Genomic DNA, 14,388 nt, shown 5'->3' with positions numbered 1-14,388 from the left:
ACTGCTCCTAAAGGTACCCACTGCTCACGATGCCATCGGTGGTACTAGGAATGGTTTGTCAATAGTCTGGGGCCACTGTCTACAAGGGTCAGAACATGAGCATTCTTGCCGTTAAGTTTGTGTAAGCTCCTGACACTGGCCCAGTCCACTTAACTGTATTTGCGGTGCTTTTGTCAGGTTTGGTGCAGTGGGTCGGCGATTTTGGCTTGTAGTTGTTGGTCTGAAATCGCCCGTAGTACATTTTTCGGCCAAAACCTAAGATAGGTATTGGACTGTTTCTTATTATGGGGACTGGCACTTTGGAGTAGCATTCCACAGCTTGGCCGTGTAGGGGTGTTTAGGTTCCGTCACCCACCTGGTGTTCGCAAGTGTAATTGTCACTCGTGTTTATGGCCATTTGACCACTTTTGCCTTGCTAACGTTATGTCCTCCTTACTGCCTGATCTGATCGCTATAGACCTTCTCAGGTTGTCTAGGTGTTCGGCTCAGGAGTCTGAATATGAATGGTCTCACATTCACGAGGTAGGCTAATTGCATTATTCGTTTCCAGTCCTGTCTAGTAGTATGCTCATCTATCCAGCTCTCTTGGAATTGTGTTGGCGAGTCATTTCGCAGCCTAGGATAGATGTACATTTAATCATTATCAGCCCGCCGGTCAATGGAGAGACGACTGAGCTGACGCATTTTCTTGTGGCCAGGTTCATCTAGCTTGTGTACTTGCCTTATATCCCTTATCCTGTTAAGTTCTATTTGTTAGTAGTTGATTAAGCTGGCTACGTCCACTTCTCAATGTGCATCGGTGCGTTGCATTGGATAGTTGTCTGGTATGAGTTATCGCTGCTATTTGTGCTTTACGGGTAGTCCATCTGTAAAATGTGTATTTTTTCCCAGTCTTGGTTGGGTTACCAGTAACACTGGGATGCCCTTATTTCCATGTGATAGATGAGCGTATATTATCCATTCGTAGCATCTCGGATCTCCATTCTATGTAGCTTTGGTGTGAGGAAGACTCCCGGTAGGGTGGTGTTTCTTAATGGTGAGCATTTATCTGTGTTCATGGAGTGGTATGCCTGTTCTAGTCCGTCTTTCTCGGATGGCTGAGATACAATGGGGCGAATTGCTAGTGCACAGCTCCTTGATTTTGTTTGCCGCTGCGACGTTCTCAGGGTTGTTGAGAGGTTCACCTCTCTCACGCACCGTCTTTTTCCTCGTAGTAGCACACGCATCATGCCATCAGCGTCATCTCCTCCCTGGAACTGTAATGTACAAGACCTGTAAGTCTGTGAATAAAAGGGTTTGAAGAATTACATGGTACACTTTGGGTGAGGAGGAATGGGAAATGCTATGAGGTAGTTACAGCTTCCAGGTGCTCTTGGACCATGAATGGCCCTTCCCATGATGCTTCCATCTTATGGCTTGTGCACCTTTCAAGATCATAAACCTGGTCTCCTCTCTGAAGGAACGGTCTCTGGTATGTTTATCATACCAGGCCTTTTGCTCTTACCTGAGTATCTTTAGGTTTTCTCTAGGCAAGGGCTAAAGAGTGTCGGAGGGTGTTATATATAGGATAGATTGCTTACAAAGTCCATATGTTAGTTCTGGAGGGTGTAACCTCCCATTTGCTGCTTCATCAACTGTAATGGTCTATCATGGTGCCTGCCAGGAATGTAGATCCTGAATCTTGTAAGGATAGTCGGGGGTCCAACCTACCCTGGCAAAATGTATGTTAGGGCCTGGCACACAGCTTTTTAGGTGTGATAGCACTGCTTCCGTTTGGGGTTACAAATCAGTATCGTTGTTTACCCGGGCGTCTTGTCTTGGGAAGGACCCAGAATAATCCACAGGCTACTCGTGAAATGGGACCTTAATTATGGGAGTGGTGGAGAGGGGCTTGACCACATGCTTTGGCCTTCCCACTCTATTGGAGGTACGACATACTGGGCAACTTCCTTGCCCATCCCTCCCAGTGGGAAGGACTGTCCCAACCTGTCTTTGTTCTGTTCACAGATGGAACTGGGATGATCATGGGCTAAGCTTAAGCCTTCCCCCGGTACTTATGTTGGAACCAACCAACTTGTTGTGCAGCTGCATTTCTTTGTGTACAGAATAGAATTCTGTTAGTTGTCTATAGGGGGATAGAAGAGCTGAGAGGTGGGCGCGCGCTCTGTGCCGCCGCCCCAAGCTTTCTGAGGCGTCATCTGCTTCCTGCTAGTCTGGAACTGTTCCTTGAGGCGGGACTCCAGTTCTTCTCAGACGGTGGAGTTGGCTTGGTCCCTCTGAGCGATGTAGGGGATGGGGTTATTGTTGGGTGACCACTCTCCGCTGGTGCACCTGGAGGGGGTATTTATTTGCGGAGCCCCTCCTTGGGCCCCTGAGGCCTCCTTTTTTTTGGGGTTATGTTGTCTGTTGCCTTCTGGCCAGTTCAGTGGTTGGCCCCCTATGGTGGTGAGATGTGTTGCAATTGCTGGTGCTGGTTGCTTGTTCCAGTTCCGGGCCGGGACTGGAGTTGCCTGTGGCTGCTTAATGGGAGGGGATCAGGTCACTAAACTCTGTCCTGGTCTTCGGTAACGCAGGGTTTGATGGATGGCTCAGGAACAGGAATGGGTCTGGACAACTTGCCTGGTTTGGCTTGCCGTGTAACCATTCCCACCTCTGCTCACTTACCTGGTTGCCAAAGATATACACTAGCATGGGGATGGAATAATTGGTCATAGACTGCAAAAAGTCACATTCCTGACCAGCTTTGTACTGGACCAGCAGTTCAGCTGTAGGCAAGTCTACAGCTTGTGACATGAAAGAGTAAATGGTCAGTTTGGCTTTGGGGTGATGAGTTGGGATCGACGAAGGATTGGTGGATAGCTGACAACTTGGTGCCCCTCTCTACGCGGTACGCTTTTTCCGCCCACTCTCAATTTTCCCTTCGCTCCAAGGGGTATTCTTGAGAGGTATCTGGGCCTGGGATCTTTGTGTGATGGTGGTGGTAATGAATTGCACCCGTGGTGTCTGTGCAGTTGGCCTTATATGTCAGTTCGTTACAACTTATAGCTCCTTCCAGCGTGACGGTCACTGGTCGAGGTGAGTTACCTGGAGACTGGTGAGGTGGAAGAATAAGATGTCTGTGGCTTCCCTGGGGTTTGTAGTGGTTTTGGGTTGCCCTCGGTTATAGGTTTATTGTCGTGTGCCCGCCTGAGGTTTTCATTCCCTTTAGCAGTAGCGTTTCTTGCTTTCTGCCACTTTCCATCCATTTGGCTCCAATTCCCCGCCTCGGTGGTTTTTGGGGTTTTCCATCTGGATGTACCGTGTACGTCCTCAAGGAACACCATCCAAGAAACTGCTCCATTTTCATGAGGTTTAGGTGCAAAGTTCGTCATGGATTGAACATTGGTTCCTGATTCCAGGCCTTATAATTCTTTCCAACGTAAGTAGGCGGTTTGGAATGACCCATCTGGTTTCCACTTTTGGGTTCTGAAACGCCGACGGCATGATCCGGGTTATCCCATTCCTGTATCTGGCCTTGTTTGAAACAGTTTATAAAATCGTTCAATTTGGTCCTTTGGCATTTCCATCCGCAACTCTTCTAAGGGTCCACTTGAGGTGTGACCTCAGCTCTAGCATGTACTGGTCTTCAGGGATCGCTGTACCCAATGCAGGCTCTTTCAAAGTTTTTCTAAGAAGGTCTAGTGTCATCACCCTGCCTGTAGTTGGGAAATTTCCTTGTGCTGTGGAAAGAAGTATTGGCGAAGGGTTAGGATTGGCTGAGCATTTGCTAGCCTGCGCTAACTCCAGTTCATGCTTTCTTTGTTGTCCCTCTCATTCAGTTTTCTCTTTTGTTGTTTTCGCATTTCTCGTCGGTAGGACCACGCTCTCTTCTTGTAGTTTTCTTTCGTGAGCTGCATTTTTTGGCTTCTGATCTCTTTATGGCTCCTCATTGGCTTCTTGTCGTCCTTAATTAGTTCCATCCGTCTCCCATGTTCATTTTTCAATTGTCTATGGCTTGTTGCAGTGCTCAGTTCCTTTTTAGGCTTTCCTTGGACTCAGGTTTCTGTTTTCTTGTGTTGGGGTGGCCCTCCTGTGTTATTGTCTGAAACTGCTGGCTCTCTGTTTGTCTCCTGGAGTCTTGCCTAGCAACATCCTTTTTGTTTAACTTTTTCCTCTAGCTAACCTTTGAACATGCAAATTAACAAGTCAAACCAGTTTATTTACCTGTGTGTGTTTGCTGGGTACTGGATTCCAATTGGAATTCTATGTTTAACAAAGACCTTAATGTCACCTTAATGGGCTGCCTTGTTAGAAATGCAAGCCACCAAGCAGCAGAAAATTTTCTTCCTTACGTCTGGCTACTTTAAAACCCAAACCCCTTTCTCTCTGCTAAAAGAGCAGGTGCAGAGAAAGAAAGAAAATAATATTCTACTGTGTCTTGGCTGGATTCTTTACTTTCCCACCTAGCCCACTCATATCATAAGGCAACTTTCCAATCTGGGGACCTTAGCCGTCAGAATCTGGTGCCCCTAGCATGACCCCTCAGCTTATAACAAGCTGATTTTGATTCCGCTGCCACCATCACAAAAATCCAAGGGTTTGGCCGCCTCTGTGTCTCTCCAAAAACCTTCCCCTGGAGAGACCCAGACTCAGAGGACTCTGAGGTCTTTCACAACAAAGGGGAAATATAACCACTCCCTTCCCCTCTCTCTCCCACCCAGAATTGCCTCTCTAGGGCTAACCTGAGAGTTACTGATTGCAAATCTCTTTAATCACAAATACCAAGAGAGCATGTTCCTCTATTCACAAGAAGCAACCCCAAATACAAGGAACAGAAATGATTCTTATTCTTTTCCCCCTCCCACCCAGTTCCCTGTGCTGCAAGGAAGGCTTAACCCTCATAGATCTAAACAACAAGAGATTCCCCACCCCTTCATTTTCCTTAGGCCTACCCAAGAGGAGATAAAACTCAAACAAGTTTTAAAAAAAAAAAAAGACATCAAAAATATTCTCCTGCATCAAGTGACCAACTTATACAGGCTTATTGCTTATAAGAAAAATAATGAATAAACCGTTCCTGATTCAAAAGAATATCAATTTGAAAATACAATCCAGCAAGCTACACACAATGTAATTAACAACCAAACAATAAATAAAAGCTTATATTGTTTTTCTACTCTGTACTTTACAATTTTGGAAACAGATAAATTAGAGATAGAAAGAAAACCTTCTTATAGCTGAGGGAGACAGGAACAAAAGACTCAGAACCCCAAAATTCCCCTCCCTGACTTTGAAAATCCAGTTTCCTGATTGGTCCTCTGGTCAGGTGTTTGGTTCCCTTTGTTAACCCTTTACAGGTAAAAGAAACATTAACCCTTAGCTATCTATTTGTGACAACTTAGAAAAAGATTTCCTAGTAATCCTTGAAGATGTAGTGCGGGTATGCCTGTGGCTGGAGGAGCCAGAACCTGAGGGTTATTGATATGTGAGGAAAACTTCTCAGAATGGAGGGGGGAGAAATCCTTTGTCTTTCAGGAATGACCTAATGGTTTCAAGGTACTCCTGGGAAGAAGTTCAGGTTCTGCAGCAGCAGGGTAACATCACACTAGTCCTAGCAGCAGTTGTAAAGAGAACTAGATCTAACTGGACATTTGGAATCAAAGACCCACAATCCAAGAAACTGAGCCAGCAGTGGGAACAGCTTAAGTTTCACCGTGGAGTGTTGTCCTGGGTTTTATATGACCCAAGAGAAGAAGAGGTGAGGCAACTGGGAGTGCTGGTATCACTGTGCAAGCACCCTGGAGATAAGTTATTACTGGCCCATGATGGTTAGTGATGTCCAGTCCTGGGTTAAGCAATATGTCCTGCCAATAACATATTTCTTCGTATCAGCGCTCCTTTAATTTGCATCAGTGTTACAGCCCTTAGCAATGTACTATACCCTGCAAGAGAGGAATGAAAATGTGTTAGTCCTCACTGACATGTATATCCAGCAACACATCCAGGTCCAGGGAGAAGATACTGGACTTGCACATTTGTTGTAACTGAAATTTACTGCACTTCAGAGACTGCTGCATTGAACCTTACCCAAGCCACTTCCTCTCAATGTTTATGCTGTGCAGTGTTGTTTAATCCCCAAGAAGTGATGTTGGTGTAAATGGATTGTGTGTGTGTTTAAGTGAATTGCAGTGACTAAAGGGTTACCAGTGAGTTAGTAATATCCTGCAGTAGGGCACCCGCATCCCAGTCAAGAGGTGCCCATGGAGTACTGAGATAAATATCCAGGAACCCCTGGGCTCAGTCCTTCCAGTGTGATGTGAGTCCTATTCACTTGGCACCTGGAGGGAAAGTAAAGATGGGCAGGACCAGGGGGGAGTGCATTCAGGTGGGCACTCGGATCCTTTCATCGCTGGATTCAGCCAGGGTACTGTGTACATAGAGAAATTTCCCTACTATGGTGGGACAAATCCCCTGTTTACACACAGACTGAGTCAGAGGCTGTGGAAGGGAGACCTGGACCCAGATTATGCCAGTTCTGTGCTTGCTGGAGATTTCCCCCTCCCTGGGTATACCCAACAAGGAGCCAATTTCCACTCTCTTGCACTGCCTGAGTGCCACAAAGGGAGGAGATCAGAGCTGCGAATCTTCCCTTAAATTTCTATTTTATTGCCCACAGCCCAAATGTACCTTTAACAGAAAACTCTACTGACCTGAAGTTTATAACGTGGCTGTGTCACAAGAGAATAAAAATTGCATAGACTTACTAATTTGCATGATACATCACTGATTATGGTACAGGGGGAAGCTATAATTTGCATAAATGTTTGGGTCATCCCTGTTCAGAAAGAATCTACGTCATGATAACCCTGAGCAGATATAATTAGGGATATAAAATTAAGGATACATAAGCATGAGGACAAATATTTCTGGGGCAATGCTGATTTTGTCAGCAAGTGCCTTGTTGTTTCACTGGGCTTGGTTTTATGTGTTTCAACTATGTGAGCTTTTCGACAGCCCTCTGCAATTTCTTGCATCTTTCATTGCTATCTGTATTCCCCTTGAGGGAGGCTAATTGAACATACAGAGTGTCAGGAGTGACTCATTTAATCCAGTCAGGTGGTGATTAGGCTTTCAGAGTATTTGCATCACAGCAAGATGCTTGTGTCAGATTGTACAGCTGAATATTACACTCGGCATTGAAGAGTAAAATGAAAAATGGACCAAGCATGAAACAGTAGCTGAAGGTACTGATATAGATAAGCAGCCTTGTCCTCATTGATTTGTCTGGAGTGAGCGACAAAGATCTGTTAATTTTGCCTTCTCAGATGATGGAAAATGATAGGATAGCCTGATAGAACCAGCAACAACCTCCCTACAAAAAATGTCTGTACAAGAACAAATAAAAAACAACCTCACCCTAGAATCCTGAGGAAGACTGTATAGCTCTCAGTAACTCTGTTCACTGCAATATACTTCACAATATGCTGTAGAGAGGTTTTGTTTTTTAGAGGTTTTTTTATGAATGGTAAACTGGGAGGGGCATAATGTCATCAGATCCTGAAGTCAGCACAATGAATGAAATGCTTGCATAGCATATTGCTCTAAGACCAAGGAAACAAGACACCACCTCAGACTGGCTTCCTAGAACAAATTGTCTTTTGCTGACGAAATCACCATTCCCACGTGTGTTGAATAATCCATATAAATTAGGATTTAGATAAGCAGAGGACATGAAGATACCCATAGAATAATATAAATTTGATCTCTTACACATCCCTTTAAGAGCTGTTAGTGGATCACCCTTCTGCAGACACTGCTAATGGGCTCAGTGAACTGAAGACGTGTCACTGTATTTTTGTTGTTTTCTATCTAGCCCAATGTTCTGCTTTTGTCTGCACAATTCTTTGTTAAAGCTACAAGCCCTTGAAACTGACTTGTGCTCTGCATTTTTGCCAACCCAGGAAGAAACTCCTCAGCTGGAGGCTTTCAAGGATCCTCTAGCCTCTTCCTCAATTCAATCCAGTGTGCAAACTGATGGGGCCAGTTGTGGAGGTAAGCTGCTCTGTCATGATGTGTCCTCGTTTGCAATTACAAGATAGTCTTATGTTCCAATATAATCTAATATTTCCAGCCCCATGGAATGCAGCCTGGATGAAATGTGAAGACTGAAGCAGTGAGCTGCTGCAAATGCTAAAAAATGTAAACAAAGGGATAAGACGTGTTAGCAAGGATAGAAATAAATTGCAGCAATCTTCTACTTTTCCTAGGTACAGCATTTGGCTTTACAGGCAATTTTAAGAGTCCAGATTCCCTCTTTTTCAGTTTGACTTGTTTGTTTCTTTCAAGAGAGTTACCTTCTTTATTTCTTTACTGTGTTGCGTCTGCATTGTGTGTGTGATATTCTGCCATTTCATGTAATTCTGTTTTGCAATTTTTTTTGTCAGAGCAATGTCACTTCATTTCTCCTATTATTGCTTTTAATTTAATGCATCAGCAGAGAGATAGTGAAGGTGAGTTTTACAGCACGTTGATTTTAATCATTCATGAATCTACCTTGTCCATTTTGTATATTATGATGTGTTCCTTTTTCTTTTCTTAACCCTACACACAGAAATGAATCCTTCCAAATAAATGGCCCTAACACTCGGCATCATTTTCTGTCTGCTCATAGTTTATAATCACAGGGATGGCTGAATCATGATTTTAGGCAGGAGGGGAATCATTGTTTCTGAAAAATAGGTCTTAGTTAATAAGACTAGCATACCACACAGAGGAATGATATGTAAATTTAAATTGTGTATGGTCCACATTAAGGCAAATAGGTCAGTACCACGAGGCCTAAACCTAATTCTGCAAGTAAATTTTTTGGATAAAAGAAAGGTGAGTTCAGAAAAGCTTATGTCAGAAGCTGTTGTTTGTTTGGATTTTCTGTAAAATGCAACAATTTCATATTATTTTTATTACTCTATTCTACTTTAGACATTCTCAAATGATGGCAATGTACTGCAAAAAATAAGGAATAGTTACACATAACCCTAATCCATTGAAAATCTAAGCAATGCAAAGGATGATACATACTGCAGCCAAAAAGAGAGTGAAACATTGACTTCTGAGTTGATTAGGAATAGGTTGTTTGTTTTTGTGTGTGTGTTTTATCTGTCTGCTGCAACATAGGTGGAAAAACACCTTAACAGGTTTCAAATACAGCTGTAGGAATTCCTAACAAGCCTAGTTTCTCACCTGTATATTTGAGTCAAGAATGGAGACCATGCAAGTGCTACACAGGGCAAAGAGGTCTTGTAGTTTGCACTAAAACTGCATAGGTTCTTCCATTCATTGGCAAGGTCAATTTTTTATTGTTTTCCAATTTAACACAAATATTTTGCTTCTGCGGTTTCATAATTCATAATCAGAGAATACTTGATATTCAGTGGAAGACTCTGCAACCTTTACCTTTGATTTGATTCTGACTGCATTTAAACTGCTAAAAATCTCTCACTTCAAATAACACGTACAGCATTAATCTGTTCATTTACATTTACACTGCAGGATACTGGAAGATGTGGCATTTCTCTCACAGTCCAAATAGAGCATGATCTGCCGTTCAGTCATTTCCAACCTGTGCTTTAGGGGAAGCTTGGTTATGCATTCATATACATTTGATATACATTGTTTTGCAGTAGCACCTGCTTTTGGCTGTTTTTGTGTACTGACTTGTTATTTTAAAATAAACAACACTAGTCCTTTTTTTTTCTCTCTTAAACTACTGGTGGAATTCATCAGTTCAGTCAGTTGAAACACAGTAATCATAGTGTTCTAGATTCTGCTATCAATTATATCAATGTAAATCTGGATGAAGTCGGTGGATTTATACCAGGATAACTGATATCAGAATCTGGCCTTTAGGGTATTTTTAGTGCTGGGCAAATAATGGATATTTCAGTTCATTGGGAATTTTGAAATTTGAAAAAAAATACGTTTTGGGTGAAACCAAAAGATTTTTTTTTTTTTTTAAAGTTTCAGTAAATCAAAAAGTTGAAAAAATGTAGAGCTGTGTTGAAATGTTTCAATTTGGGGGCATTTTGCCAGAAGGCAAGGAAGACTAGATTGCCAAAACACATGGGCTAGGGAGATGATGAGGGAGAGGAGAGAAGGACCTGCAGTCCCTTATAATCTTTAGTAAGGTGGTGAGGGTACTCTCCAGGGATGTTGGAGACCTGAGTTCAGTTTCTCCTTCTGCCTTATGTGGAGAAAGAGTGGGAAGTAAGGTCTCCCAGATTGCAAGAGAACTCAGTACAAATTCAGAAACTGTTCCAGGCCGACCAAATCTGCATTTTTTTCAGTGAATAAATAGCAATATTTAAAATTTCAGATGCATAATTTTGTAATATAAATATGATTATGTAATAGATTTCACTTCTCTGATTTCACATTCCAATTAATAAAAGTAATGGAGGTACCATTTTTATGAACCAAGGTTAACTAGAACATACTGGCAAAACAATGGAATGCTAATGACAGCAATTTTGTCTAGGGATCCCAAAATGTTTAGTGACTCTCATTCTATAAGTCCCTGAAGACTGTGTGGGACAAGCATGTTCAAATTTACTTACGAACCTGTAACTTCTTGAACCAGTGTTTGTATAAGGAGGCTATGATGAATTTCAATGATCGTGAATTCAAACATATTAAAATAGGAGGAAATAAAATTAATGAATATAAATAATTACTTAGCATAACTTTGGAGTATGTGGCTACATAGCTAACAAAGAGTGGGTATGTAACTGTGAGTGGTTGAACTCTAAGAAGTTTTACACATTTTTTACAAAAAATGCTAATTCTTGCAATCACTGACACAGTATATATTTGAATGCATATGTATATATATATATATATATATATATATATACACGAGACAAGAGAACCTGGAATTGATGGAATGCTACTACAACAGTAGCCAAAGTGGTCCCAGTGGTGGTAGGAGCACTCGGGGCTGTGACTCCTAAGCTGAGTGAGTGGCTCCAACAGATCTCAGGAACAACATCAGAGCTCTCTGTCCAGAAGAGTGCAGTGCTAGGAACAGCTAAGATACTGCGCAGAACCCTCAAACTCCCAGGCCTCTGGTAGAGGACCCGAGGTTGAGGAAGACACATACCACCCATAGGGGTGAGAGGAGAATTTTTTTTTTTTTATAGTTTTTCACATGTAACAGATGTGGATAATTTTTTATTAATTGTTTAAGAACATCATGTGAGAACACAGACTTGAAATTGTTTCTGTGATAGCTTTGATGTCCCCATTGATCAGGCATATTGCATGTTTTGTTTGTGTTACTAGCCCTTGGCTTAATGTCAGATTATGAGCTCTGGTTTAGTGCTGACATTAGACCAAATTTGTCAGATTAGGATAGATGTAGGATTGGAGCCAGTTTGCTGGTTTGGGTTAAGGATGGTTTTAGCTTTTGATTTTTCACTAAGGTTAAAAGGCTAGGGTAAATGTTGGGCTAGGTAAATATTGGACCCATTCATTGGTAGTGTGGGCTAAAGCCTGGGATCCTTTTGAGGGCCCAGGCTGGAGTATAGAGTTGATGAGAGGATTGTGGCATGAAATTGTTATGATTGGGGCCAGCTTGTGAACTTGGGCTAGTGCTAGGATGCCATGAGTTTAGGACTGTGGCTATGGTTGACGATGGGCTGTTTTATGGGCCCTATCTAAAATTGTGCTTGAGTCCTGTGATGGGGGACACTCTCACCGCTTGCAAGTGCCTCTTGCCAGGTGGGTGCAAACCTGCACTCGCTCTGTCTCTCTCTTCATGGTGCCTCTAACGGCTGTTGCCCTTGTCAGTAGCTCAGCCATCCAGCCAAGTTACACACAATCAATGTGCATAAACGCAAAACCCCTTCCACAGTAAAAGGTCCAACCGGGCTTGTCCCCGTGCCATTGGTAATGTCTTTTGCCATTCCTCTGAGCTCAGTTCTCAGCCCCTTCTGGGCTAGCTTTAAGTCTCTGCCCTAATACAGAGCAATGTCCCAAGGGCTTTCTCCCTGGAGACTCTTTAAACCCTGCCCTTCACTTGGGCCTCTAAACAAGCCTTATCCCCTTCTCGGGGATTAGACCACCCTGCCAATGGCCAGTAGGGGGACCTCTACCTGCCCAGTACTCCAAGTCCTGACCCAGAGACCCTGTAAATAGCAGCCACATGCTTCTTCCTGCAATAGTTGCTGCTGCTATTCTCTTGGCCACTTCCCACTTAGCCCCTTCCTTTTCACCTTTACCTCAGGGCTGAAGTTCTTCCTCGCGGAATGCCAATGTCAGCAGAACCCATCTTCTGATTCTCCGTGGAGCTCCAGCAAGGAGCATCTTTCTTGTTCCTCTGATCCCTGCCAGGAACTGAGTAGCTCAGCCCCTGCAACTCTTTTTATCTGAGCCTGCTGAGCTTTGATAGGATGTTTCCCAGGTAAAGAGGACTCACCTTTACTGCTCCTTTTCTGGGATGGGGTGGGGTGTGGTAGGACCGCAGCACCTCCAGCAGGGCACCTCGAAGGGCCTGGTACATCCCATCACAGGTCCAATTTAGAAGTCCAGGGTATTTTTAGGGCCAGTTTGTGTGTTTAATCTAGGCCTAGTGCTGTGGTTGCCTGGTGTCCAAGCTGTAATGAACCCCATTGCTCAAACTTTGTCCATCTCTCAGTCTGACCTCATAGTGCTGTGCACACTACCACTTATGCCATTGAAACCTATGTCACTCAGAGGTCTGTTTTGCCACACTCCTGAGCAACATACGTTTTGCCGTCATAAGTGATAGTGTAGACATGGCCTTAGCCTACCCAGAGAACAGACAGTCTTATCCCCACCCCACCCCCTTCCCTAGGCAACAATGCAACATATAGGGGAAACTAAGACACACTCAGAACTCATAAAAATATTTCAAAAAATTCCCACTTCATCACACCTTGTATTTGGCAGAAGTACAGATTTGTGAACAGCCTCCACCAAGAGCCCCAGAATCAGAGTGCAAAATATGGAAATCTTTCTGCTGCCCTTATGGTATTCAGGGACCTGCCAAAATTTTAACACTGCCATTTTTCTTTGACAGTGCAAAACCCAGTGCTTAATATGTTTTCAGAATAAGACACTTCCTTTTAATTGTGCTAATAGATGGTCAGCAGCAGAGGCTATTTCCACCCCTCCCCACAATGGTTCCTTATGTTTCTCAAAGCTTGAAAAGTATGTGAAATTTAAAAGGAGTTAATACAATTAATTCCAGAGGACACCGCAGTATTATTTTTTAGGGGAAAAAATAGGTTAGATTCATGTACTGTGACTGTATTACGTCTTTTAAGACAATGAAGGGATTCACTGTCAGAAGATAGCATTGTTGCTTACCTTTGCTATATAGCATTCATTAATCCATTTATTTCACATGTGAATTGTTTGTGCAAGTCATAACTTAGGCAGGTACAATGTCCTAGCCTACATTTCTTCAAAATTCCTTTCTGCATATTTCACTGGAGGAAGGATTTGGATCTCTCACATACTTTACAAATTCTGCAAAATGTAGGTCTGGGGAAATCTCTTTCCATGTATTTTTCCATAGTGTGTGTCTTATAACCCGTTTTTTGTCAGTTGATAGCCATGAAAGTTATAAAAGACAGTGTAAACTTTTCATTTTATTTACATTTCATTGTAAATAACCAGCTTATACTATATTTGGTGGGTTCACAAAATGTAAAATGATCATTTATTTTGAGATACATTAAAAAGATTATATAATGCTTATACTGTTAGCTAACAACTGATGTTCTGTAACTCTGGAATAGAGTATTTTGTTGTTTTTAACATCATTAAATGCATTTGAAATACTTTATTTTACATTTTTATTTTACTTGTTTTCCTAAATTGTGTAATTATGGGTCAGCACCGGACATGCATAGTCTCTGCATGGCTTTTATATCTTTTGATAAATCTGTTCATCCTGGTTCCTTTTTCCAAGGGATTTATTTAAGGGGGGGTGGGTGAGTGAGTACAAATGGGGAGAAAATGGTTTTTCTGCCCTGCACAATATTTCAAGATTTCAAAATTGTTCCCACTCCACGTTGGGACGAAACCGAGCCCTTTCAAAAAAAAAAATTGCAATAAAACTCCCGCACACAGAGAGAGGGAATAGCCAATAGCCCAGTGCTTCTGGCACCCTTCTGGGATGTGGAAGACAGGAGACCCAGGTTCAAGTCTCTGCTCTACCTGATTCATGTAAGGCATTTGACACGGTTCCGCATGGGGAATTGTTAGTTAAACTGGAAAAGATGGGGATGAATATGAAAATTGAAAGGTGGATTAGGAATTGGTTAAAGGGGAGACTCCAACGAGTCGTACTGAAGGGTGAACTGTCAGGCTGGAAGGAGGTTACTA

General features: G+C 42.7%; 1 protein-coding gene across 4 annotated transcripts in view; it reads left to right on the top strand.

Annotated features, from left to right (window-relative positions):
* Positions 1-14,388, top strand: part of FAM13C (family with sequence similarity 13 member C) — a 247,065-nt gene that overhangs the window by 172,827 nt on the left and 59,850 nt on the right. For all 4 annotated transcript variants that reach the window (XM_075072582.1, XM_075072581.1, XM_075072580.1 and 1 more), the window contains exon 9: positions 7,941-8,031. In XM_075072582.1, coding sequence (XP_074928683.1) covers positions 7,941-8,031 — 91 coding nt within the window. The remainder of the gene's footprint in view (positions 1-7,940; positions 8,032-14,388) is intronic.

Source organism: Chelonoidis abingdonii, chromosome 15 (genome assembly GCF_003597395.2).
Source record: "Chelonoidis abingdonii isolate Lonesome George chromosome 15, CheloAbing_2.0, whole genome shotgun sequence".
Classification (NCBI taxonomy): domain Eukaryota; kingdom Metazoa; phylum Chordata; order Testudines; family Testudinidae; genus Chelonoidis; species Chelonoidis abingdonii.
The sequence above is the reverse complement of the archived record's forward strand: the minus strand, read 5'-3'. Positions and strand labels throughout refer to the sequence as shown.